This window comes from Centrocercus urophasianus, unplaced genomic scaffold (genome assembly GCF_019232065.1).
Source record: "Centrocercus urophasianus isolate 14NV4802_14NV808 unplaced genomic scaffold, USGS_Curo_1.0 seq_20, whole genome shotgun sequence".
NCBI lineage: Eukaryota > Metazoa > Chordata > Aves > Galliformes > Phasianidae > Centrocercus > Centrocercus urophasianus.
In genome coordinates this window covers 14,602,780-14,627,589 of record NW_024884756.1, presented here as the reverse complement: position 1 = coordinate 14,627,589, position 24,810 = coordinate 14,602,780, and the positions used below count along the sequence as shown (strand labels likewise).

General features: G+C 35.1%; 1 protein-coding gene across 6 annotated transcripts in view; it reads right to left on the bottom strand.

The window, feature by feature from the left end:
- The window catches only part of SESTD1 (SEC14 and spectrin domain containing 1), a 52,040-nt gene that overhangs the window by 12,603 nt on the left and 14,627 nt on the right, over nt 1-24,810 (bottom strand). For 5 of the 6 annotated variants that reach the window (XM_042822592.1, XM_042822594.1, XM_042822597.1 and 2 more), the window contains exons 2-10: nt 24,634-24,713; nt 18,741-18,849; nt 16,918-17,008; nt 15,668-15,781; nt 8,077-8,190; nt 6,993-7,090; nt 6,096-6,151; nt 3,461-3,672; nt 1,007-1,129 (exon numbers count right to left, since the gene is read on the bottom strand). In XM_042822592.1, coding sequence (XP_042678526.1) covers nt 1,007-1,129; nt 3,461-3,672; nt 6,096-6,151; nt 6,993-7,090; nt 8,077-8,190; nt 15,668-15,781; nt 16,918-17,008; nt 18,741-18,849; nt 24,634-24,688 — 972 coding nt within the window. In that variant the 5' untranslated portion in view covers nt 24,689-24,713. The remainder of the gene's footprint in view (nt 1-1,006; nt 1,130-3,460; nt 3,673-6,095; nt 6,152-6,992; nt 7,091-8,076; nt 8,191-15,667; nt 15,782-16,917; nt 17,009-18,740; nt 18,850-24,633; nt 24,714-24,810) is intronic. The other variant, XM_042822598.1, reaches the window with a different exon arrangement.

The following is a 24,810-nucleotide window of genomic DNA, read 5'->3' as shown; positions in this document are numbered from 1 at the left end:
AAAATATGAGGGGGAAAAAAGCACACTCCACCCAAAGCAAAATAAAATAACACCCTGAAAATGGGAAAATATTTTTTGAAATAAACTGGAGTGAAACAGACAACTTCGATAACAAATCAAGCATTGTTGGAAGTCTGTTCAAAGTACAGGCATTAAAATCAGCAACAGATGAGAGATGATGAAAGGAAAAGCAAAAAAGCTGTCAATTCAATTTCTAGAAAAGGAAAAAAAAAATAAACAAAAAAAAATCAGGGAAACAGTGAAAAAGTGCACTCAGATGTTTAGAAATCAATTCTCTCCAAAGCTATTTTCAAAAATGATTTCAATTTGTAAGTGGGGATTACAGTTACTACTTGTGGTATAAACCTGAAAATAACTCGTTCTGACTGTTGTTTCTACAAAATACTGTCAACATCAGATAATCAAGCAGTGTTTAGTATTGCCTGACGGTGATTAGGCCAGGCTGTAAACTTCAGGGAGAATTCAGACTTCAAAGACAGCATTTAGCTACAGGTAATGCACAGTTCTGTGGTACCAACTCATTATAATAACAAAATACTTTTTATATTTCCTTAAAATATACCTTATATTCATATGTCTTGATCATTGAAAGCATTAATCCAGTTTCAGCTCCTGGCAAATGTAATGTAATGCCAAATACTAACTCATTCATGTAAAAAATATAGGACTTCTCAGCTATTTCCTCTCCATTCACAGGCAGAGAGGGACAAGGAAATACTCCTAATTGCTGTGACAACGTAAGAAAATCCCCTAACAACAAACTATAGATAACCCATATATAAAAATCAGCATTTTTCTATGCTGGAAAGCAAAATAAATATCATTTACATACAGTGAACATACAAGTTCTTAAATGGCTTAGACAGTTAACCATAAAATCATTCACTATCCAGAATTCCTCAATACTCATAACCAAAATGCATAATACATAACTGCATGCAATTAGAACTGTTTTGCTACTTGAAAAGGACAGTGGAAGTCTCACACTGTGCTGACTCTCAATCTCTTCATGCTTCTGTTGCAATGCTTGTGAGGCTCTAATTGAATCTCCTATTCCCCACTGGGTTCTTAGCTGCTCTGATCCAGGTCCTTCAAGCCAGTTAACTACCTGTAAAAAAGATAAATATGACAGAAATAGCAAATCAACTATGTGGAAAATGGTATAAAAGTATTTAGTTGTAAAAGTATTTAAAAATACATGTAATCTTTTTCAGCATCTGTGGAAGTCTTCCCATGAATCCATTCACAAGTTCAAAAACATTACATAGAAATTACTTCTCATTAACCTCAGCCTATCAGCTCCACAAAACCATGGAGCAAAAGATGGCTGTTCCAGAAGTAACATCTCCTATTTCTGATAGAATGGCATTTGATATGGAAGTGCATATGGAGCAAATGTATGTCATTCAATTCCTCCACGTGGGGAAAAAAAGACACACTGACATTCAACATTTCATGAACATTTATAGAGACAAACAATAGATATGAACATAGGGAAAGATGGATGTTTTCTTAGCAGTGACACCATCAGAACTGTGAAACACTGCATCATCTCTGCTGGTTCAGATTTTTATGAGCACAGCTTACAGGCTTTTTCATCATCAGGAAAAAAAAAAAAACAAAAAAAAAAAACCAAAAAAAACAGTGGTGGCAACTGTGTTGAAGAAAGTGGTTTTGTAGCTGAGACTTTGTTCTATCGATCAGCATTATTGTGCTCTTTATATGCTTTATAGTTTCCATGGAAATAAGTATAAGGCATTACCTTTGGAGCAATTTTTAATTTTAATGACTGGAGATTACTGTAAGGTCTGTCACTTTTTTTGTGAATTAAGATTTGAAAAATAGTAATTAACATTGATTAGCAATGTAAGAAGATATACAAAGAGTGAAATTGGAATGCAAAGCAAGAAAAAAAGATGGAAAATAAATCAGCAACATAAGGGAGCAACTTCTCTCTGTACACACCCATTCCAACTGAAAGCACTGCAAGCACGTTTATACTGCAACTTGTTTATTTCAGCAAAATAAATCCCACACCAGTTTGCCTCCATCCCATCATTATCTTCGTTAATTTACCATGAGCTCAAGTCCTCTTCCCCCCACAAGCCAAAAGGAAACTACATCCGTTTACAGACTTAGTAGATTTTTCCATGTTTTTATGCCATCTAAAGAGCTTTAAAACGTACTTTTCTATAAAACAGGCTAACCTAGTAAAATATTGAAATATATTCTTGCTGTGCGTACTGAGTTAGTTCACTTACTATGCAGCATTCACAGTATAGAGGGAACAAACAAAAGAATTTGTAATAAAATTAGTGGCAAAATGAGGCTGATGTTCCAGTAAACAAGTCTATTTAAATGCATTAACAATGGCTGTTAGCCAAAATAAGCCATAAATTTCATTTCAATCAGCACATCTTTTTCAACCAATACAGCTTTACCACAGGAGGGAAAAAATTTCTCAACCAATTACATCCACTACCATGCTAATGTTTGATACAGTACTATTCTCACCTTTTACACATTATTTCCAGCTCAAAAGAAGATGACATTTACTTTTTTCTTTTATAATCATTTGAATGACTACATGAGTGAAAATGATTACTCAGATTGCTAATTTTGCTGCTAGAAATAAAACCAAGATTGATTAGTTTTTCTTCCCTATTTGGAATGCTGTGAAGGGCAAGTACTTGATTCACACTCCCCATGCTTTAGAAATGGTAGCGTATAAAGGTTAAGAGCAACATTCATTCTATTGTGTGCATATTCAAACTATGCAAAATGTTTAAAAACAGAGAACTAATTTCAAGTAGTAAACACAAGAGAAAGAAATTTCCATTTCTTTGATTATCTCTGAAACCATGCTGAGAAAATGTTGAAAGTGCCAATTACATGCCTGTTTCCAAAGGACAAGAGCAATTCATTATGGCCTTTAACAATTGAATAAAAGATGTCTATTATTCTGGTCAGAGGAGACTCAAAATACAGTGTTTAACCACTTTTAACTTTGCTAAAACATTCAGCATTAGATAAAGGAATAAATGACAACATTCATTCAGTAGCAGGAATTTGAAAATTAAACTCTCAAACAAAACTGCTGTTGAATGCGTCTCGTATGTGAATGTTCTCTGCTTTCATGTCAGGTATTCCACTCCTTAACAAGTTAAGAGTTCACTGTGAGTTAAGAGCTCACTGTCACAGCGAGCAACAAAGGGATGTGGTGAAGGTTTTTTGCTGTGGGGATGAAAGCAGGTGGAGCTGAGTAAATTCTAATCACCTCTATTGTATCAGAAGAGACTTTGGAAAGCCTGTACCAGTAGCCAAAGCATAAAGCATCCAGTCAAACCAGTGCGCTGAAGCTTCAGGAATAAGAGGAAAATAGAGGCTGGGTCTTGAGCCCAAACCTACTTCTCACAGCATTCAAGAACTTAATTCTTACCTGCATTACCTTCTGCTGAATTTCCTCTAATTGAGTTCTCTTGCTACGTTGCCTACAAACTTCCTGGTAGCGGGTATATTGCTCTCGGAGGGAGTCTAGGAGCTTCATGACCTGCGGCTGAGCAAGCAGCTCATCATCCATTGGAGACCACGACACTCCTCCGTCTGAGCCATTAAATCGACGCTGTTGTAGCTCAGAGAGCAACTCATGGCCTTTGAGGGAACATATAATGGTTTGGTTAATGCAGATACAAAATAAGCACAAGGTGATGAGTCAGCAAATGTACTGCTGGATGGTCTGAAAGTACATTTCTGCAGCTAATAATCTTACATGCATTATGCACATTTAATGATACCATTCCATTAACATTCAGAGCCTCAGGCACAGCTTGGGAGCTGTACCAGCTATAAAATAGGGCAGAAATCATGTGCCATATTTCAGATATCTAAAAGATATAATATTGATAGTAAGGAAACATTTGCAAAGCACAGCACTGATTCTGGAACTACTGTAAGTGTTCTCACTTACTGTAAAATACTGTGTAGCATTCAAAGTATTTCTCATAATTCATACTCTTAGAATAAATGATTTAGAAGCACTACCAAATTCAGCATGTAACTCCTGTCAGCTTATAGGATTTTCTAAGAAGTGCAAAAGTTTCTATGAAAGGATGGAATCGAACCTGAAGTATTGTGCTCTCAGACACTGTATTATGGTACAGACTCTCTACAGAGCAATGACTTTAATGCATATGAAAATAGCATAATTTGTCTATTTAGTCCTCCACTTCAACTGTTCAAAGAAAGTGAGTTTTTGTTAAGCTGCAGTAAAGTTTAAGATGTAAACTCCACATTACTAGCCAACTCAGTCTATCTGTATATCCAAAGCTCAAGTTAGGATAGGATGAACAAGTTAGCAAGTGTTTGTTCAGTGAAGACATCTTGATGTAGAAGTGAAAAAATGTGCCAATCCCACAACTGTGCAGGTCTTAAAATGGTAGTGTGCCAGTTCATCAAAATAAAGAAACAACAATAAAAAACAAACAATAGCATAGTAATTGTAATCCCTCTAGGCAAACACAGAAAAACAGACTTTAAACTCAAGTATTATCATCTAGACAAAAATGCCAAAGGCTTAGGAATTTGAAGCAAGCATCTGTAAATTACTCTGTCCTTATACTGTGAGATGTACACAGAATTTCTAAGAATTCAAACACATTTTGCTAAGCTCTTGAGATAAATATCATTGATTTCACCTCCTGAAGTACTACAAGGCACAGATAGTTGCAGGGAAAACAGTTTAAGATTTCTGTAAGTCATATTAGAATAATCTTACATTTTTATTATGTTTCTTCTACAACAAGGAATTAATATTTTCAGGATTTTTTTCAGCTAAACTATTAGTAAACTGTAAGAATTACACAGGTAGCCTGCAAAAAGAACAATAACTATAATTATATAATTATGGAAATCAGAAGACTTGTACTAAAACCTCAGCACAATAACAAAATAGACCAAAACTGGTCTTCCTTTTTTGGTTTGTTGATATTTGCCCTTTAAGGACAGAAAACTTTAATAGAGAAAAAAATGACTTTTTGGTTCTCAAACTTTCAATATAGTGGACCAACAAAAAGTAGTCTCTTGGGAACTCCCATGGCTTAAATAATGTTATTATACCTTATAGCGCTAAGAATGTAATTATGTTACAATATTGAAAAATAGACAATGCTTCCAAGCTTTCTTTGCCATTTGCAAAAAAAAAAAAAAAAAAAAAAAAAAAAGGATGTATTGTTTATTGTTGCATTGCTCATTAGAGGAGTATATACAATTTTACTTTAAGGTCTGACAGTTTCTACAGGTGCTTTGTATTTAAAAAATTTTAAAGACCACAACAACAACCGTGTAATCTTTTAATACTTACAGAATTCTCCTACATATCAGTAAGCTAAAGCATATGCAGAGCCAGCAGCTCTCTGTAGCAGATGTTACACAAATCACACTTCATGAACATAGGTAGGAGGCTATAAGATAAGGATTCTGAGCACTCCTCAGACTCTGACTCACCATCTTTATGCTGTGCTTTGCTTCCTACTCTATATAAATCTTTAAGCATATTTCTAATCCAAATCAACAGTGTGATTCTGTGTTACTGGGGATAAGATAGTCACCTAAAAACATCTCAAAGAAGCAAAACTGTTTAAAGCTCAAGGGAGAGTCCAAGAACGGAACAGTCAGAAGGACCATGCTTCACTTCCATAGGTAGGCAGCTCAGAATGAGGCTGATGCAAATTATCTGACTTGTATGAAAACACTTCATATCATTACCGTTTTGTGGCTACTTGAGAATAATTCATTCCATGAGGCCAACATATCAGCATTATCTAGAAGCAATGTACTTTCAAATTAAAGCTACTAATTATTGTAACACTGTAAAGATGTTATCAACAACTACTAAAAATGATTTTAAGCAGACAAAACGCATTGCTTTCTTTTTTATCCTAAGAAAGATTACACTAATTGATAAGCTTATTACATTATGGCATTGGTTAAGATAGCTATCACTCCCTCTGCTTTCAAGTGAGGAACAAAGTGATTAATGAACATTAACAACTGACTTTATTATTTTTCAAACCTACCTGTCTGCAGTACAGTCTCAGGATCAACTGATGGAAGGAAGTTCAAATCTATTGATCTTGAATAAAGAAATGAACAAATATCAATAATTAATTTGCATTACAGTAGCATTAAAAAGCTCCAACCAACACCAGAGCTACACACTCTGTTAAGAGACTATGTTACTTTTTTCCATATCTCTTTTCTTCACACCCCAGAATATTCAGTATATACATGACATGAGAAAAGCAGATCAAGTGGCAAACAGCAGTATCCATAGTTTACAGAACTGTGCAACAGTGGCAGAACTTTTTGTTGATGGAATGAGACTTGCCAGCAGGAATAACAGAACAAAATAAAAGCCGCATTGACTTGTGCAGTATTATGAGATTGCTAATCAAGCCTGAAGCTGAAATTTTGATCTCCTGTATCTCAGCCTAATACCTTAAATGCTAGGCTCTTCGTAAATCTAAAGAAAGAATAATTTTCTATGACTTCGATCGATGATGGAAAACATGAACTTGCTTTTAACACTGTTTAGATACATGTTACGACACACTGGTTCAAAAAAAAAAAAAAAAGTTCAGTTCTTTAGTTTCTTTTGGAGTCTATTTACATCAGACAATCAACCACTTACAGGAAAACAGTACCAGAATAAATCCCTCTTCCTTATTTTGATTGTAAACGTCAGTAAAACAGTCATTAAATTCTTGTTCTTTGTACACATTTATCAAAATGAGGTGCAGCCAAACACACAAGCATCCATCCACACACAAAATTTGTGATCTGTTTTTTTAATGCTGAAAACGTCCTTACATATTTCATGACATTTGAAGTATTATAATATTTTCAATATCATTGAGATTTCTAATGAAATTTAATATCAAAAAACCATGAGTTTCAAAAACCTAACTACATACCTGTCTTTTTCTTGTTGATTTCCTTTATCACTTCCGTTGTTAATTAGAGCAAGTTCATCTAGCAAGGATGTTGATTCTTTTGTGAATTTTTCAAATACCTAAACAAAATACATGTTTTAAATTAAGAAATACAAATAATGTAAGTAATAAAATATTGAGGGCATCAATATAAATTTATCCAGTGGCTCCAATAATACATTTCAACCTTTATATTATTTCCCAATATTCAGAAGGTACAGCAAAAAGAGCATAGTTTTCTACACGCAACAATTAGGAGCACCAGAATCTTTTAGGGAGATAAGAAATATCACACAAAATGAAGAACTGATTTCTGAAACTATTTTTTTTTTTTTTTTTTCTTTTTTTAAAAAGATTTCTACAGAACCTATAAGTTCTTACGGACATACTTCACCATTTCATTTATGCCTCTATCTTTAAATCTCAGGCATAATGCTGAATCAGGGTGTTACAAACGCATTGGATAGCTCAGCTGAATGGATAAAAATAATCAGCTTTGTGAAAATACCAAATCTTCATTGCTATGAAGAAGCTACAATGTAATGAACAACTCTGAGGTAGAAGAAAGACATACTAGTGATTTAAAAAGAATACTCTTACCAGTTTCTTCAAATGCAGGGGTACACAGGTAGCAAGGCCTGTGTAGTCAGATACTGCATATTGCTCAGATTACACCTTTGAAACAGATTTTTTTAACCCTGTATGATTACTGCAACTCTGTATCCACTGGGAAGACATCATTGATAGACCTTTCAGCATAGAGCCAAGTTTTAAGCTGTCCTAACTCTAAAGTATTTCTTCATTAGGGATTTCCCCATTAGTAGGCAAAAAAATTCCCTTCATAGCCACTCCATCATACATTCAAGTTCTTCTACTAGAGCAACAGTCTATGGGAGTGCTTCCCTAAGGAATGCTCCACTAAGGAACCTGTTAGTTCGGTTATCATCAGGAAATAAATGCATTTGGACCGCAATACTACACATAGGACAAATCCTATGCAAGGCTACTACATGAATAGAAATCCATGGATCAAGAATGACACATCTGAAAGAAACAGAAAACTAACCAGCCTCTTATTCAACCAATCCATGTGATCATAGGTGAGAGTTCCTCCAAAATCTTCTGTTAATTGACATGGTTCTATGTATCGAGTCAACTTGTTAGCAGACACCAAAATAACCTGCAATAATAAGTATCAGATACAGGTGTAGGTAATGCTTATACTTCAGTTCCTGACAAATTGTGCTAAGTGTGTCCAGAGGTACTGAGCAGATCTTTTCAGTGACTCACAACAAGTGACCATCTTACTGCTAAATATCCCAATGAAGCATAGTTGACCACAATTAAGTGGGGCCTAATACAGGCATATAGTTTTGATACACAGTCTGCATTTCATGCAAAATCCCTTAGAAGCATCAACAGTACCACCACCTATTTATAGTAGGAGAAAGAAAAACACTTGCTGGCTGTTTTCTTCATGGTATTGATGTTTCTTGATTAAGTTATACTTTATGTGACCTACTTTCAGTGAACACAGTGGCAGGATATCATGCTGCAAAGCACCACTCTTGCAGACCTTTGTACCACACAAGCTAAATACCTGCATTTACCATGCAAATGTGCTGCATACCTTTATAGTTTATGTAATTTTTACATTCAGTACATCCCTCTGAATTTATAAAAAAAAAAAAAAAAAAAAAAAAAAAAAAGAAAATTAATTCATTCAATCAGGACATTTCAGTTTGGAAACAACGTAAATCAGTTAGCTAGTTCATAGCTAAAAACATCAATTCTAAAAAGATTTAAGAAAAAAAAAAAAAAAAAAAAAACAGTAAACTGCTTTAATAAAATGATGGACTGCACTGAGACCACTTAAGTCTGAGTATTTTACTGAATCCTTTGGAGAAAGACTGGGGGGACATGACAAAGGATAAGCTTAACAAACTTTTTCCGAGGAGGCATTTAGAACATTTCTTCTCTTGCAAAACAAAACCTGACAATAACACATCAGCTACTTCAGATTATCTTCATTCCAACTCTACTCTCCAAAAACACCACTCACAAGGGTCAATTAATCAAAGAGCACAAGCTTCCTTGCACCTTTTTAGAAAAATTCTTGAGGAAAAAAAATTTCAATATTGAGCTTTGTTTTAACTTATGATGTTGCTTCAAAAACTACTTATTCTCAACAGCTATTTAAGGAACTTTGAGCTAATAGAGTTACTAACGTATCTGACAACTGCAGAAATACTGCCTGAAAGCTTTGAAGAAAAAAAGCAGTCATCTGGATTCTGATTAGGTGGCATCAGAAGGGTGGCTCCTAAACAGAGTTTAGCTTGTTCCTGCCCAGCAGCAGTGCTAATGCAACTCCCTCCATATGCTTTAAATTAGTTAACTTCACTATTTTTATGTGCAAGTTGCCTCTCTGAGGCTTCTGAATTTGTTTTGGTTAGCTACCACTGAACTGTAAGAAACAAGGTTAAAAAGCAAGGGGAAAAAAGTCAAAAGGTATAAATGAAGACCATTTACTGTTAAAAAATTTTTAAAAAGGAAATATCTGTCTGCTTGCTTACAACCCAACTGATTTCCACCCCCCACCCTCCCCAGATGACTGAAGTAATGACTTTAGAAAGATCTCTGGACAGTAGACTATGGTTTTACATTAACACGAACAGCTTAGATTTTCTAAGGGATAAATGAATAAGTCCAGATGACAGGTCTTCCAAAGGCAGATTCAGTAATACTTTCCCTGTCTGTTTCCTTACCCACTCTACACACCCACTGGACAAGTCACATCTAAAAAGGTGACAGTGGTAATAAGGTTTCAAACTGTGTGGTACCGGCCAGAACCCCTATTATCATCATCTGTACTCAGTTCTTTTCAGAACCTAGAGGAGCAGTAACAGCTTTCATTGTTCTACTCTAATCATGCTTTGTACATTAATACCTGCATTAATGCTTGAAAGCCCTTCCAGAAATAACTCGAGCCAATGTTTTGGGAAAAGCAAAAACGCTGTATTACGGAATAAAATCAGGACAACATTTTTAGGAACTGACAAACAAAAACGAGGAAAAGATATAGCACAAGGTGCTCTTGCAACTATAATTTTCATTCACTTACTAGAACATAAAACTATCATTCTTAAAATATATCATTTCAATGAAAAGTATATGAATGCATGCTAAAAGCTGATCACAGTTATCTAGTAACTGGCTGGTATTTTTGGACAAATCTCATACAAACAGGCCTAAGTAGAAGGGTTTTTCATCTATTTCCCCAGAATTCTGCCAATTTCTGGTAAATTCAGAAAACTCATCCTTTCTGATAGTCTAGTTGATAGGTATAAAAGACTGAACTTTGACAAACTCCTTTGGGCTCATGAATTGGACTCAATGACCCTTGTGGTCCTTTCCAATTCAGGATATTCTCTGATGCTATGAGTCAATACCCCAGTTGTTTTTTTTTTTCAGTGAATGGATTCTCAATGACCTGTTATTCCAACAGCTCACATATACAAACAGCTTTGGAAAAACATGGAAAAGCTTCAGCTAAGAAGGCAGAGATTGCAAGCATAACTTCACACTTCAGCTTGTAAAGAAGCCCAAGCCACAGAACTCCTACTTCCACTTTTCACATTATACTGAAGGCAACCTTCATATATAAAAAAAAAAAAAATAAAAATAAATAAAAAAAAAAATCAGTAACATTCTTGGTATTTCTTTTATTTTAAAACAAAGTATGAATCTTACATCCTTTCTAAAACAATCAAATTAAACTTTCACACTTACGTTCCCACCCCTCCCAAAAGAAAAAAATTAACTGTCCTCATTCTTCAGCAAACTTAGCTTCTGGAAACTGTGATATAAGGATTGAACTGCATTCCTGGTGACTTTTCAAGAATAACTCTGGCACTTTAAACAGACAAATCATAGCTGCCCACATTCCTGGTCTGACAGTGATTCATTGCCATGTAATTGTAAAGTTGTTCTTCTTCGTAGAACAAAAACTCCACTGTTTCATAATAATGAAACCCTACTTGATTAAACACTGAGTAGTGTAATGAAATACAAGTTAAATATTTATCTGACCAGCACCACACAGAACATCTGGCATACTAGAAAAGCCCAACAGCAGGTAGTAGAACCTAGACATAGACCAATCTGTCAGCTCCACTACCCTTCGCCATCCAGTACTGCTTTGGCTACTCATTCACCTTCCCCTTCAGATTCATGATAACAACATGCTGTCATTTTTCCATATAGAAAAGAGAATAATAGGCACACACAACCTGATATTTTTCAGCACAGCCTCCTTTACAACTGAACTCTAGAAGTGATGAACACAGGTTTACCTTCTCCAGCTCTGTAGGGAAAATTCCCTGATTTGGCATGGGTTTAAGGCATGGATGTATCACAGAGTTTTTTTTTTTTTTTTTTTTTTTTTAATACATTCAGAGGAAGAATATGCCATAAAATAAATGCCATTTTGATGGTTAAAACCATAGAACTGTGATATCTATTTTTAGGAAAGTCTGTGAAAACCGTAAGTTCCAATGCCTTTGCTCTAAAATAACCAACTGGAAGAGTAGATAAGGAAGTCAGAGACTTACAAAATGTTATTCATTTGTCTCTGGAATAACATTCTGCCTATTCCTATTATTATTATTATAAGAAATAAAATGGGGCTAAGTGTGCCAAAACTAATTTCTAAGTCGAAAACTGAGAGGATATGCAGATACATATTGTAACTATATATTCAAAATTCAAGAACAACATAGGAAAACTTTCATGGTAACATATTAGAGAACTCTGGATCACAGGGGAAAAAAGCCACCTGTAAAAAATGGTTGGGGTTTTTGTACTTTGGAACATTAAGGACTGTTATAACCAGGCAACAAAGACCATTAGACTGGAGAAGGTATCTACTTCAGAGTTACTTTACTTGAATTAGAGACCAATATAGAAAAAAAATATCTAATCATGTTTGTTACTTCCAGTTGCTTTCTTAAGCACATCTTACACCAACAACGCTCAATAACCTTTTGTTCCTGTAATTATTCCCAGAGCTTTGCAACTCTTCACCACCACATCTCACCCTAAAGCACAGAATCTCTGCCTTACAACTGAAATGACAGCACGGTGACTGATGGCTTCATGTGACAGTATTAGACAAGGTATAAAAGGCAGGTCAGGAAGCACAAAGTAGGGTGTGGAGGATTTTATGAGTCCAATAGCGGCCTTGGTTTTTCTAACTAATAGTTATCCAAATCTAACATCCCATGAAAAATAAAGGTCAAGTATTGCTTTGGTTTTACTGCTAGTATATACAAACACACAGCTGCAATTTTGTGTAAAGAGGCTTCCATAGCCTTACCAGTACTCACATCAGAAAGAGGGCAAAGATACATTACTAGCTCTAACACAGGGACTACCTCGAGCACAGAGGAGGGGCATTTTTAATGAGTCAGTTTTGCTAGTAACAACCAAGAGTTAATGAATAGTGAAGAACAAAGGCTTACTTATTACTAATGGCCATTCTTCATTATCTGGGAAACTACAAGGTTTTTTTCTACTACTCTCATCCTTCCCTGTCCTTTAATGAAGGATGCTATTAAAGAAAATGAATTGCTTCACAGAGAAACAAAACTAAACAAGTGCAAGAAACAAGGTAAAGCTAAGACAGTATCACATAGGTCTCTTCATCAACATCTATAGTGACTCCATATGCGCACAGCTGCTCACTGTCCCAAAGCTGTTAGCAGCTTTCATACAAGCAGGCAGTCTCACTGTATCAGTGAGTCAGACATTCAGTGCTTCTGAACTAGGAGGGAACTCAAGAGCAAAATGTTATCAACCATAAGAATTGAGCAACTGCCCTTTTATTACCCTCTACTCATACAAATCTGTTCCATCCCTGCATTAATCCAAGATACAAGGAGCCTGAAGAACAAATCTGAAGCTTTCCTTCTGCATCTGTCTTTGCATAGAGATAAGCTCAGAAGGAGGATAAAGGGGAGTATCTTGGAGCCTGTCTATGGCATCTTAACATTCCCACACAGTGAGACAGTTCTGCTTTGTGTAAAGGCCCTGACTCCTTGAAAGTTTGTTAAATGTATTTTATTTCTGCGAGTCTAATGAGCAGCCTTACAATATGTTTCCTAGCTCAGAATACTATACTCATATTGTTCAGAACATTCAAAATCTTAGCAGCTTTGTGAGAAAGTGTTTATTAAGTAATTTAGTAATTATGTTTCTAAAATATGTTACCAATATTTATGGTATTCTTACTTTCTACATCAGCTATTTCTAAGGATATGTTACAGCTTAGTTTAGATCAATTGCCCTTTTCAATGCTCAATGCAGAAACAACACTTCCATTTCCCACAATATGTACTTTTTTCCTCATAAAGTAATTTACATGGTTGACTTCATTTTTAAGCAGTTGACACATTTTGATCCATTGTATCAACTGTATGAAATGTATACTTAGTATTTCAATTATTTTCCTCTTCCTAGATCTTCGGAACTCTTAAATTTAATTAAGAGAACTGTAGATCAAGACTGCATGTCAGAGAGAAATGCTTGCAGTTTAGTAATATAAAATGTAGTTTAGAAACAAAACAAAAATACTCTAATGTTCTATGCCAACAATGCAAATATGTCAGTATGGATGCACACTTCATAAAATGACTTATAAGATGATAATTCTGTAATGAAATTTAATGACTGAGTGAATTCTTGAAGGTAAATAATATCTCCCTGTATAATCATTTAAAATTATACCTGCTTCACTACCAAATATTTTCTGTAACCATTCTACTTGTCTAGAAACAGATTCTGGCTAAGTCACATTAAAGAAAAAGCTGAGAAGAATCTAGAAAGATTTCTTTCAAACTAGTAATATTACAATAAATGTATAAAATTATATTAAGACCACAATTTCAAAGACTTCCCAGGGCTATGCACACTGGTAGGTAAAAAAAGACTTTATATTCAATAGTAGGAGCTGCTGAAGAATTCCTGTCAGCATAGGGATTTGGGCATTTAAGCAACATCTGCATGAAACTGAGCATTTGTAAACTTAAATTACTTTCTAAACATAAGCTCCTAAATCATCCTTCTGAGTACAGATAGTTGGTTCATTTTTTTTCTTAATGGGATGTGGTACAAACAATTGACTAACATATCATACATATCACCATACTCATCTTCTTTTGCACTGAAAAAAACACATTTTTGATCAAGTAGGCTATGACTGAGCTGATACATACTGAACTTCAAGACAAATACACGTTGAGCACACCTCCTTGCCTTCACTTGAATCCTTTGAAGGAACAGGCAAACAGACACCTGTTAAACCCAGGAGAATTTAATTTCAAGTTATGAGATTATCACGGGTGAATTTTTGCTACTGAAAGTAGCTTCAGCTATTATCTTTATTAATAAATATCTAGCTGTCTCAAGCACAGAAGTGGCTGTTCAGATATTCCTTCGTACTCAGACTACTTTTCAAATCTGTCTTTAAGGAACTACTCAGAAAGAAAATACAATCTGTTCTTCTGTTAGATAAATAGCCCAAAGACAAACTTGTAAGATTTCTTTCCTGGTAAAACACTAAAGCTTAAAAAAAAAAAAAAAAAAAAAAAAAAATCCATTCTTCCTGACCCAGTCCTTCAGAACTCACTGACATGAAAGAATTGTTCCTGAAAGAAAAAATGGAATTATCTATTCTAGTTAAAGTTTGATAAAAGACTTAACAGACTAAAATTCTTATGAATGAACAATGAATTACCTAGATGATGAAATCTCTAGGATTTTATAATTTAGTATATAATTTATTTAGTAGCTCCATCTTCCAAATTCCCCAAACTAACTTTTCTAGATGGGAATTCAAGAACATAATCTTAACATCAGAGAGAACTACCCAGAATTAGATAAGGCTGCAAAACACTTAATCTTTTTAACAAAAGATGCTCTTATAGTGCCTCATACAAAACATGTTTCCATTTCAGTAACTGGCAAGCACAGCAAATCTACTGTAGTTCAAACAAAATCTATTTCAAAAGCACCTGGAAAGATTGATAGCACAGACAATTTTCCAAAAACAAAAATCTGAGTTTCCAGTAACCTCCCAAAAAGATAAAAGAATGGAACTGCTAACATATTATATAATCTTTTGTGCATACTGAACCTCATGAGATATTACCAACTTATCTTTGGAAAACTGAAAGGCCTTGTGAACTGTTTCAAATGTCAAAAACTCCAAGATAAAAAAACGTTCATGCAGCAGCAAGATGTTCTTCAAAGAAGGGCAACTACTCATTTAATAGCACTACCAATACGCAACACTACAATTTATTACAGAAGACGTGAACAAAATTCACACTAAACCTCATAACATTTTCTTACTCAAAGCATCAACCAAATGTGTCATACACATTTATCCTTTTGCTCAGCAACAGATTTCTAATTAGAGACTTCATTTAATATTCCTTTCAAGTAGAAAAAAGCAAAAAGCTAAGAAGCCACAGTGCTTTATTAGGGATCTCCATAAAGCACCCAAAATAAACTGTAAGGAGCCATGCATTTGCATCCAATTATTCTAAAGAATTCCAGAAATGGTATTTGTGACTGAAGCAGATAAAAGTTCTACATACCTCGAAGCCAAGTCTATCTTTCTCCTTCCAAAAGCAGAAGTGCGTAACCTTCTTATCCCAAAACTCATCTGGCTTTACTACACAAACAAGTGATACCTCAGCTGGAACAACATTCTGCAAAACGAATTAGGGGAGGAAACAACAGTAAAAACATTCAAGCTTTCATGTATCACAGAACTGAGCTCTACTTATGTGCCACCAACTATTCAAGAAGTTACATATGCAGATAGAAATTAAACAAGATTGGCTGCATTTATGTCCCAAGTTGGCTCACACTCCGCAATAGATTGCACAGCAAAATACTGTCAGAACTGAAAAGAAAATGTAATCACTAATCCATGCTGTACCAGCACAGAAAAACACAAAATTTTCATTAAATGTTATTTATAGTATCTCTTTTTAGAAAGTTTATAACAAAGCTTACTACTTATGCAGTCTGCTATGTAAAAAAAAGTAATTAATCGTTTACACAAAAAAAGTTGCCCAATTGGAAGTAGACACTTTTTAAGGCCTTGCCTAATTTTGTGCAAAGAACTCCAATAAATAGCAATCATTTACACAGTAAGAAAGACAGGAAAGGCAGTAGAGTTCAACATCTTGAATCTAGTTCAGTATGCTGTGTCTTCCATTTTTATTTGAACACTGAACCAGAAGATAGACCATACACCTTACCAGAAATAAAACTTTATCATATATCCTTATCAGAACCTCACTATTCTGAAAAGGTAAGAAGAAATCATTATTAGCAACCTTTATTGGTAAACTGACACTTTATTTCCTCCCTACTTTGAGTAGCATCCAGGACTTAACTTGTGACTGGGACAACTGTAATGCAAAAATCAACAGTTAATTACAATGGAAGCTAATTGGGACTGCATAATGCATCAAAGTCTACTTATCTGTACTGTCTACTTATCAGCATGAATTGTTCTCTGCTTATGTGCTTACTACTCATGGCTTTGATGATGCCAAGAGCATAATTCTGTATTTTTTTCCAACCAAAACTATTTTAGGAAAAAGGTTACAATCTCACATGTTAAGCAAGTGAGGAATTTGACCCACATTAGACAGAAGCGTATCATCCTCTCTTCAGATTGTTCCTTTGTCAAAGAAAAGATTGGGATATTAAAAGCTCATAAACTGCCTACCTGTCTTTCAATGAAGATATTAATGCCCCAGAAGTAATGCAGCTATTGGGTTCACATCTATAGAATAAATCTGTCAACTGTCAATATATAAAGTGGATTTACCTGTAGCATTAACACAACTGTCTTCACCACATTCCACTGAGATTTTCTGCCATCCACTATCACAGTAAATCCTCTCGCTTTGCACTTCTCACTAAAAAAGAGAAGCATTTAGAAAAAATGGTGTAATTCATCAAGTATTATATCACCATGACTCTGGCTTTAAATCTACTGAAAAATACAGCTATGTAGATTCTTGGACACAGTTATCCATCAATACCATAACGTAAGTTTCAAAACATAGCTATAATGTAAGGCATGCTCAATTGTTAGACATGTTAGGCTAGCTTATACTTAGGAGGAAAAAGTAAAAATTCACGTTCCTTAGACATAAATCAAGGTTTCAGGCAACATCCTTTCCCATATATCTCCATTTCAAATGCAGTAGAGTGACTCTTTCCTGAGTGCAAAATGCAAGTGCTTAGGCCAAAATAGATGCATTTCACAAGGTGCAAACAAAAGTGACAATAGTCTTTCCATACTGCCACCACAAAGTTATTTTTTGCCCACATAATCGACAAAAAAAAAAAAAATCAGAAGTGGGAACTCTAAACTTTGCATTCAAGCAGATCCCAGTTTATATAGAGTACAAAGAGTGCTTCCATTGAATTTTCGTCAGTTATTTTTACACTAATTACGAAAAAAAAAAAAAAAAAAAAAAACCCACACACACCAGGGTGAGACTGAGAAATAACAAATGCTTGTGAGAACAACAATGCCTACATCTGTTCCATAAATGCAGCCAAGTCCTTAAGTCAATGAGATGGCATACATGGATAACAGTTTGGGATTTCCAACACTTCACAGGCTGTTCAGAAAACTCTTCCACAGCTTAAATGCTGTTCAATATACACACACACATTGATGCTTTATTTGCAAATAGACTGAATTATTGCTTGCTTCTCTCTCCCTAACCAGAGCTTTTTCCTCCAAATGATCTTAACTACAGAAAGAAGTTGGATCACTTAGTTATGTTCTTAGTACATTTGTAGATTCCAAAAGCAAACTGCACTAAAAATTCTTCAGTTATGGCACTGAATCTTTATTTCCAAAAGGCATACTTAAAGGGATACAAGCAAACATTTAGCTGAAGGGCTTCATCCCTTTCTAGATATACGCAAAGCAACTCTAAAGATTGACCTTTGGATCTTAAAAAAAAAAAAAAAAAAAAAAAAAAAAAAAAAGCAAAACTGTCACTATAAGTTTACAGGGTCACATAAGCAGAACTTCAAAAATGTCTTACAGTCAGGTCTGAAAGACAAAACACTCAAATTCTCATTCAGCACACTCAGGTAGTATTTTAACTTTCAACACTTAACTAAGCTAGATAACTTAAATGAAACTATTTAAAACTTTGCACAATTATGGTCTAAGGTTACAAAGAATATACATACAGAGAAGTAAAAAAAGAGGAGGCTTTGTTTACTTTGGGCAAATTTGTAAACTGCAATGCTACTTCTGTAAGCTTAAGAAATTCATTAGAGTGACTCATTAATTTACATAGCAATTTAAGCACACAGACATTAAAAAAAAAAAAAAAAAAAGATATTCCATGAAAGGAGTGAAGGAATACTTAACACAGATATATACAACAAACAGAAAAACACAAAGTTAGATATACAGAATAAAAGAATTTAGGCAAGCCTTAGTAGACCTCCAGGTTTATTTGAACACATATGTTTCTAGCTAAACCAAACTATATAATGTCTTGAACAATCATTTACATAAAATAAGTTTTGCATTGATCTCAAATAGAAACAATAAATGACCCTTTCCAGGACTAAAAGCAGCAAGCAGCCCTGAGAGCCAAATGCCTTTGAAATCACCTTGGGATACTGAGCAGGTAGTCCAGCGTGACACTCAGCTCATCCATACTTGTCTGCTCAAGGCATAATGGAATTGTCAGAATGAGACCACTTCTTCTGTCCTTCCCTCCTATTTGGGCATGAAAAAGTCATTAGAAAGTTAATGTAAGGGCTTAAAAGTAAAAGAAATAGTTTGTAGTCACATGGTCTGAAAACATATCATAAAACTAACATTTAAAGTTGCTGTGGAAACTACTCATGGTGTTCCTCCTGTTAGATGTGAGGATCCACTCACCACATTGATATTTTTAGGCATCAAAGCTTCAGAGAACAGACCACATCCACATCGGTCATAGCCTTTCATCTGGTAGTTCCAACATAAACACTGTCCCATTCCAGTTTCCCAGAAGCATTATTTTTGCACACGTAGATTACACTTTCACTTAAAGCATTTCCTAGATCATCTATACAACTAGTCAGTCAGAAACCTAGTAAGATTCCAGGGCAAGCGAGCTCAGCTGCTCCAACTGCAAGGCAAGACCTGCTGGAAATATCCCTTAAAGTGAAGTCTTGTTCCACATGGGCTGTTCTCAGTTGATTATACGTGCATCAAGCCCATGGATTTTCTGACCTACTTACAGGCATGTGAAAGTCACCTCACAATTAAGATAAATACTTCAAGCCATTTGCTTTAATCTTTGTATGCATTTTACACATGCAGTAATAGAAACAAAAACATGGCAAGCACCAGCCACACATTTTCACTTCAATCAAAATCAAGCATTAGCCAGACGTATAGCATTTAAGTAGAACATGCTGCATCTGTGATTTGTCATTTTTTTTTATTACATAGACAATTCAGAAAGTTTCTGAGAAAGTAGTTTCTTTATTTTAAAAAAAGAGACTATTTAAAGAGCTGAAATTTTCTCTGTGGGTCTTTTCTCAAAAGGATTGACCTTTGAGTCACATGGCTATCAACCAACAAGAAAAATGGATTTGGAGAAGGTTTTTTCCCTCCTCACAGTTTCAATGGGAACTGAAGACAAATATATCAAGATCACACAAAAAATAAATACTGGCACAGTGCCCTGATATGTGCATCTATTCTCTCAGAAGGGCCTCCCAGAAAATCTGGTAGTGGGAAGGGAGCCAGGTGTGCAGGGGACTCCCCATATTCACCATACCTTACAGAGGGGCATCACTGCTGAACATCTGAAGAGAAGAATTAAAGTCAATAAAGGGGCAAAAGTAGCTGTACCAGATCTTTCCACAGAATTTGAGAAGTAGTCATATATTCACTATTTTGAGTAAAATTACCAGGATTTCCCTCCCTCCTCTGCCCCTGAATCTGTGATCAGAGGGGAAAAAAAAAATACTCTCAAGTGTTCATGTGGTTAAACCCATTATATCAGTTTTGCTTCCCTGCAAGTCAGGGACAGAGAGTACAGCTTCTTAAAGAATAACAACAGCTGTGGAGCAGTAACACAAAGCACACAAGTACAGCACAGCAATGCTTGCAGATGCATACACCTACACTGACATAATTTGTGAAGAATTCCTCCCAAACATTAGAGATGCAAGCAAAATAATGGAAAATAGTCTGTTGACACAACATATGTTGGCATCCTAATTGCAACAGCTTTTTCCCTTGCTTCCAAAGATATCTCAACTCCCCTAATATTATTTAAGATCTACTGGTATGCAGGTGAGCAAACTGTATGTCTTCAGAACTACTGCTTAGGTGGTCTATTCTAACAGTTGTGTTTCTCTCTCTTCTCTGTGGTGGGTTTTTTTTTTTGTTGTTGTTTGTTTCATAAGTGAAGGGGGAAAAAAAATGGGAGGGTAGGAATTCTTGGAAAAGCAGAAAACAGATTTTAATATTTAATTATTTATTAACAGAGGCATCAACTAACAGTGAGAAAGGATCTACCTGTGTGTCCTTTCTCCTGAATCCAATGAGCCACTGTGTAAAGCAAAACTTATTTACAGACTGTCCATCCTTATCTGTCTCAAGCAGAAAACCTTTTCAGGCAAAAGCCTGAAAATAGGATTAGGAAAGAGGAAAGAAAAAGGAAGGAGAGAAAAAAATAGGTTTGTCCTTTATGAACCAGAGATTTGTTCTCATCCAAATGCTTGAACAAAAAATTTTCTTCCTACTTGCTACACTACTTCATGAACCCTCATTAAACAACGAAGAGGGAGGCAGTATTTTTGAGGATGTAAAATAATACTTCAGGAGCCATGAACAATGACTTTTTAAGCTACTGTCTCTTAACAAGAAGAATAATAAAATGAAAAACTAAGCCTTCCCCCAAGCAGTCAGGCATCATTTGGTCTTTCCCTATCCAAAAAGTATTTCAAAAATGTTTTCAAAGGCAGTAGGACATCAGTTTTTAAGAATTCAAAAAATAAACTGGTTTACACTAAAATTCAGAACAGCTAAATTCAAGAATAGGTTACTGGTAGAAAAATGGCTAACTAGGAAAAACTGCCACAGCAAAATGTAAGAAAAGTGTCATAAATAACCATAAAGACTAAAAATGCAGAATGGACAAAAGTTGGTGATCAAATAGAGCAAGTTCATGACAGGAGAAGCAGTAATACAGGAAGCTATGAAGACATTTTTAAGGGGAACACCACAGCAATGGCCCCCGGCCAACCTCCAGGAACCAAAATTCAATCTGGAATAACAGCAGCCATCTCAGACTTGCAAAACTGGTATATAATGCTCCCTCTCCTCCTCAGCAAGAACTCATGAGTGATCCTGAAGTTCAGGCTTAAGATTGTCCATTTAGGAGAAGATACACAGAGGGGAGAGTGTTTGCATAAGCCTGTTTTCTTCTTGCGTTTATACCATATTAGTCTTATCACAGATGATTCACAGCTGAAAGAGACTTGTTCTCTTCCATTTTTTTCCCCCCAGATTCACATAGGCCCACAAATTCAGTTAATGGTTAACAGTTGTTCACATTATTATTATTATTTTTTTATTTTATTTTATTTATTTTTTTTTTTTTTTACAGACATGAAAGGCTCCAGTGTTGAACAGGGACTTATGAATCAAGGCTGAGGACTGACACTTCAAGTCTACTCACAAAATATACTAAACACTCAGATATTCTCACATGTATACCCAGATATAAATAAGAGGGCTCCAAAAGTAATGCCTCTTATTATGTTTGCCCATGAGGTCAGAGGCAGATGCTGGTAGCATGGCAGCAGAGGTTGAACCTTCCCACCAATATCTTGTTGCATTTTTTTGCCACGTGACATATAGTATCAGAGGGGGAGCATGACAGAACGGTGTCTGACATGGAAGTACGTATGAAACAATGGTGCATCACTGAATTCCTCAGACAAAATGGCAATCAGTGACATTCATTGACACTTGCTGAATATTTATGAAAACCAAACAGTGGACATAAGGCACTGTAAAGCAGCGTTTCAACAGTGATGACAGTGAATCACCTCCATTGGTGCATAATTTTACAAGCATGGCATGCAGGCTCTTATTCATCATTGGCAAAAATGCAGAGCTAACAGTGGTGATGACAAAAAAATAAAGTGTTTTGTACTAAGAATTTGCCTTATCAAATGGTGTTATTGTGCCCTTTATCTCTTGCTGTTTCCTTTGAAATAAATAGGAGGCATTACTTCCAGAGCAACCTACATAGCATTTGCTGATCCCACAAAATAAACAACCTAACTACGTCTTGACATTTCAAAGAGACTGCAATAATTAGCAGAACTATTCAGTTTCATGACATGTCATCTTGCTTAACTGAAGCTTTTTGCTCTCCTCTCCTTGTAAACATTAGCAGAAAAGATTCAAACAACTATATTCTGCCTGCACAGTATTTTTTATGCAATCTTCCTGCTCACATAGATCAAGTAAGTTTCTGCCAACCTGTCATAATGTAAACCAAGGACAGAGTAGGAATTATAATTCATTATTTTGCTCAGTGAAAATTGATAGCTCGTGATTTATAGAAAAGACAACGTATATATTTATCCATCTAAAAAACATTTTAACATAAAATCATATCTTTAAAGGAAATTCTGGAAGAGAAACTGGACTTCAGTCATGGATACAGTGCAGCATTTGCCAGTATTAACACACTAAAGTATTTAATTAATGGCAAAACAAATTGCTCTTTTAGCAGTATTATTTTTAATGTTCTAAATATTAGAGATACCATAAATATTAACCACTACTGTTAGAAGACAACATTTAGAGAGAAACCCAAAACAGATTGTGATTTTTGACTATGAGCACAATGAACTTGAAATCTCCTTTGTTTTACAAAAAAGCTCTACCCCCAGTTGAGTCCTCAAGTTTAGAGCTAAAACTGAAAAGAATCTGGGCAAATCAACACATTGTGTAGCCTAATTCAGAAGTGACATAGTTTATTAACTGGAAAAAAAAAAAATACATATAAGCTAAGGAAAGCCACAAAGAAAAATAAAAAATGCTGTAATTGATTTTGCACCAAACAGGCTGAGTTTTAGTTCTTCGTTTGTTTTGCTGAGTCATTAGCTCTCCCATCTTCCTGCCATTTATGATGGCCTACCAACATGAATTCCAAATCCACTAGGTTGTTTTTCCAGAAAAAGGCAGGGCCAATACTACTTGTATGCACATTACAAGCAGCCTTATCATACAAACAACACCAGGGAAAGGTTTGACTATAACACCATTTTTATGTTTATTTTGAAATCACTTTAGTCTTACTTACGAAACTAAAGGAAATAAAATTGCTTTAAAAAAGGACATGAAAAAGTGGTTTGTCTATGAAGTTCTTTTGCTTACACTGAAGAATGCTTAATAGAACTACTGCCTGAATCTTTATCATTAATTAAACTAAAAGTATCTGTTAATACTACGCAATTCCAAAGAGGTCAAACCTATTTAGAAATATGAAAGTTCAAAAAGGGTGACAGCATTTACCTGACACTCAGTAGATTGCTTTTCAGTAAGAAGATCTATATTTCAAAATGGATCAGGCAGCTTTACCAAAGTGCAAAGGCACTCTAGTTAATGAGAACTTCCCTGCTGCATAAAGCCAAACAACCAACCATTTTATGTATCTGCTATCACTACTGAGGAAGCTGCCTGCTTTTACAGGCTGTAACATAACATGAATTTATTGTTTTGAATAGGAGTTGTTTGATTTGAAATCTCCTGTGACAGCAAGCAAAATCAAATCAAAATAAATCGCATTTAAGAAGGAACAATTTTCACTTCAAGTGATTGGGGTGGGCTAAAATGAACTAAAACAGAAGAACACTTAATTATTGCAACATTTGTCAATTTTTAAAATTGTGAAGTCCCCTGCAAGTTAACTACTTTCCCTTTTCAAATCCATCTTTCCAAGCATTCCTTTTTTTTTTTTTTTTTCCTGTGGCCTGGAGAGACAAGAATTACAATTAATTCAAGATTTAAGAATTGTGAATGAAAAGAAAAACAGTAATTCTAGCTTTGCTTGAATTAACTACTTGGAAGCAGAAATAGCCACACATTACAATGTGTTATCAACATCTATTTCTAGGTTTGAGAAAAGACAAGGGTAAAGAAAATCCTAAAACTAACCACCTGCATTTCTAAAATCACTTAGAAAACAAAAAGGGTTATTATTGGATGCCTGCTAAATTGTTATTCTTTTACTTCTGGACTGAAACTTCAGGACATCTACTTTGTGGAGTAGAGTCACAGGCTACACTGAAATCAAGTGCTGAAAACCAGCAACAACATGTTGCCTACTAGATAAAAAAAAAAAGATGCTTTTGAAATGTGATACAAGTGCTAACCTGCAATATATTTCTGCTACATACACTGAGTAAATACAAGAAAGCAAACAAAAATTTCACCCAAGTTATGTAGAAAGAACCCAACTAAGGAAAGTTGAAACTGTACCTGAAAGAAAAGCCAGTTTTTTCTTCAGAATGGGTAATATTACTGACGCTTCCATTCTATTTCAGGTAATTTTCACAGCTCTGAAACACAAGAAGTTGAAGTTGTAAAGCAGGGGTAACAAATCAAGGTGTTTCACTAGAGAGCACTCTAGCCAAAGCACTTGTGCTCCTCTGAAGA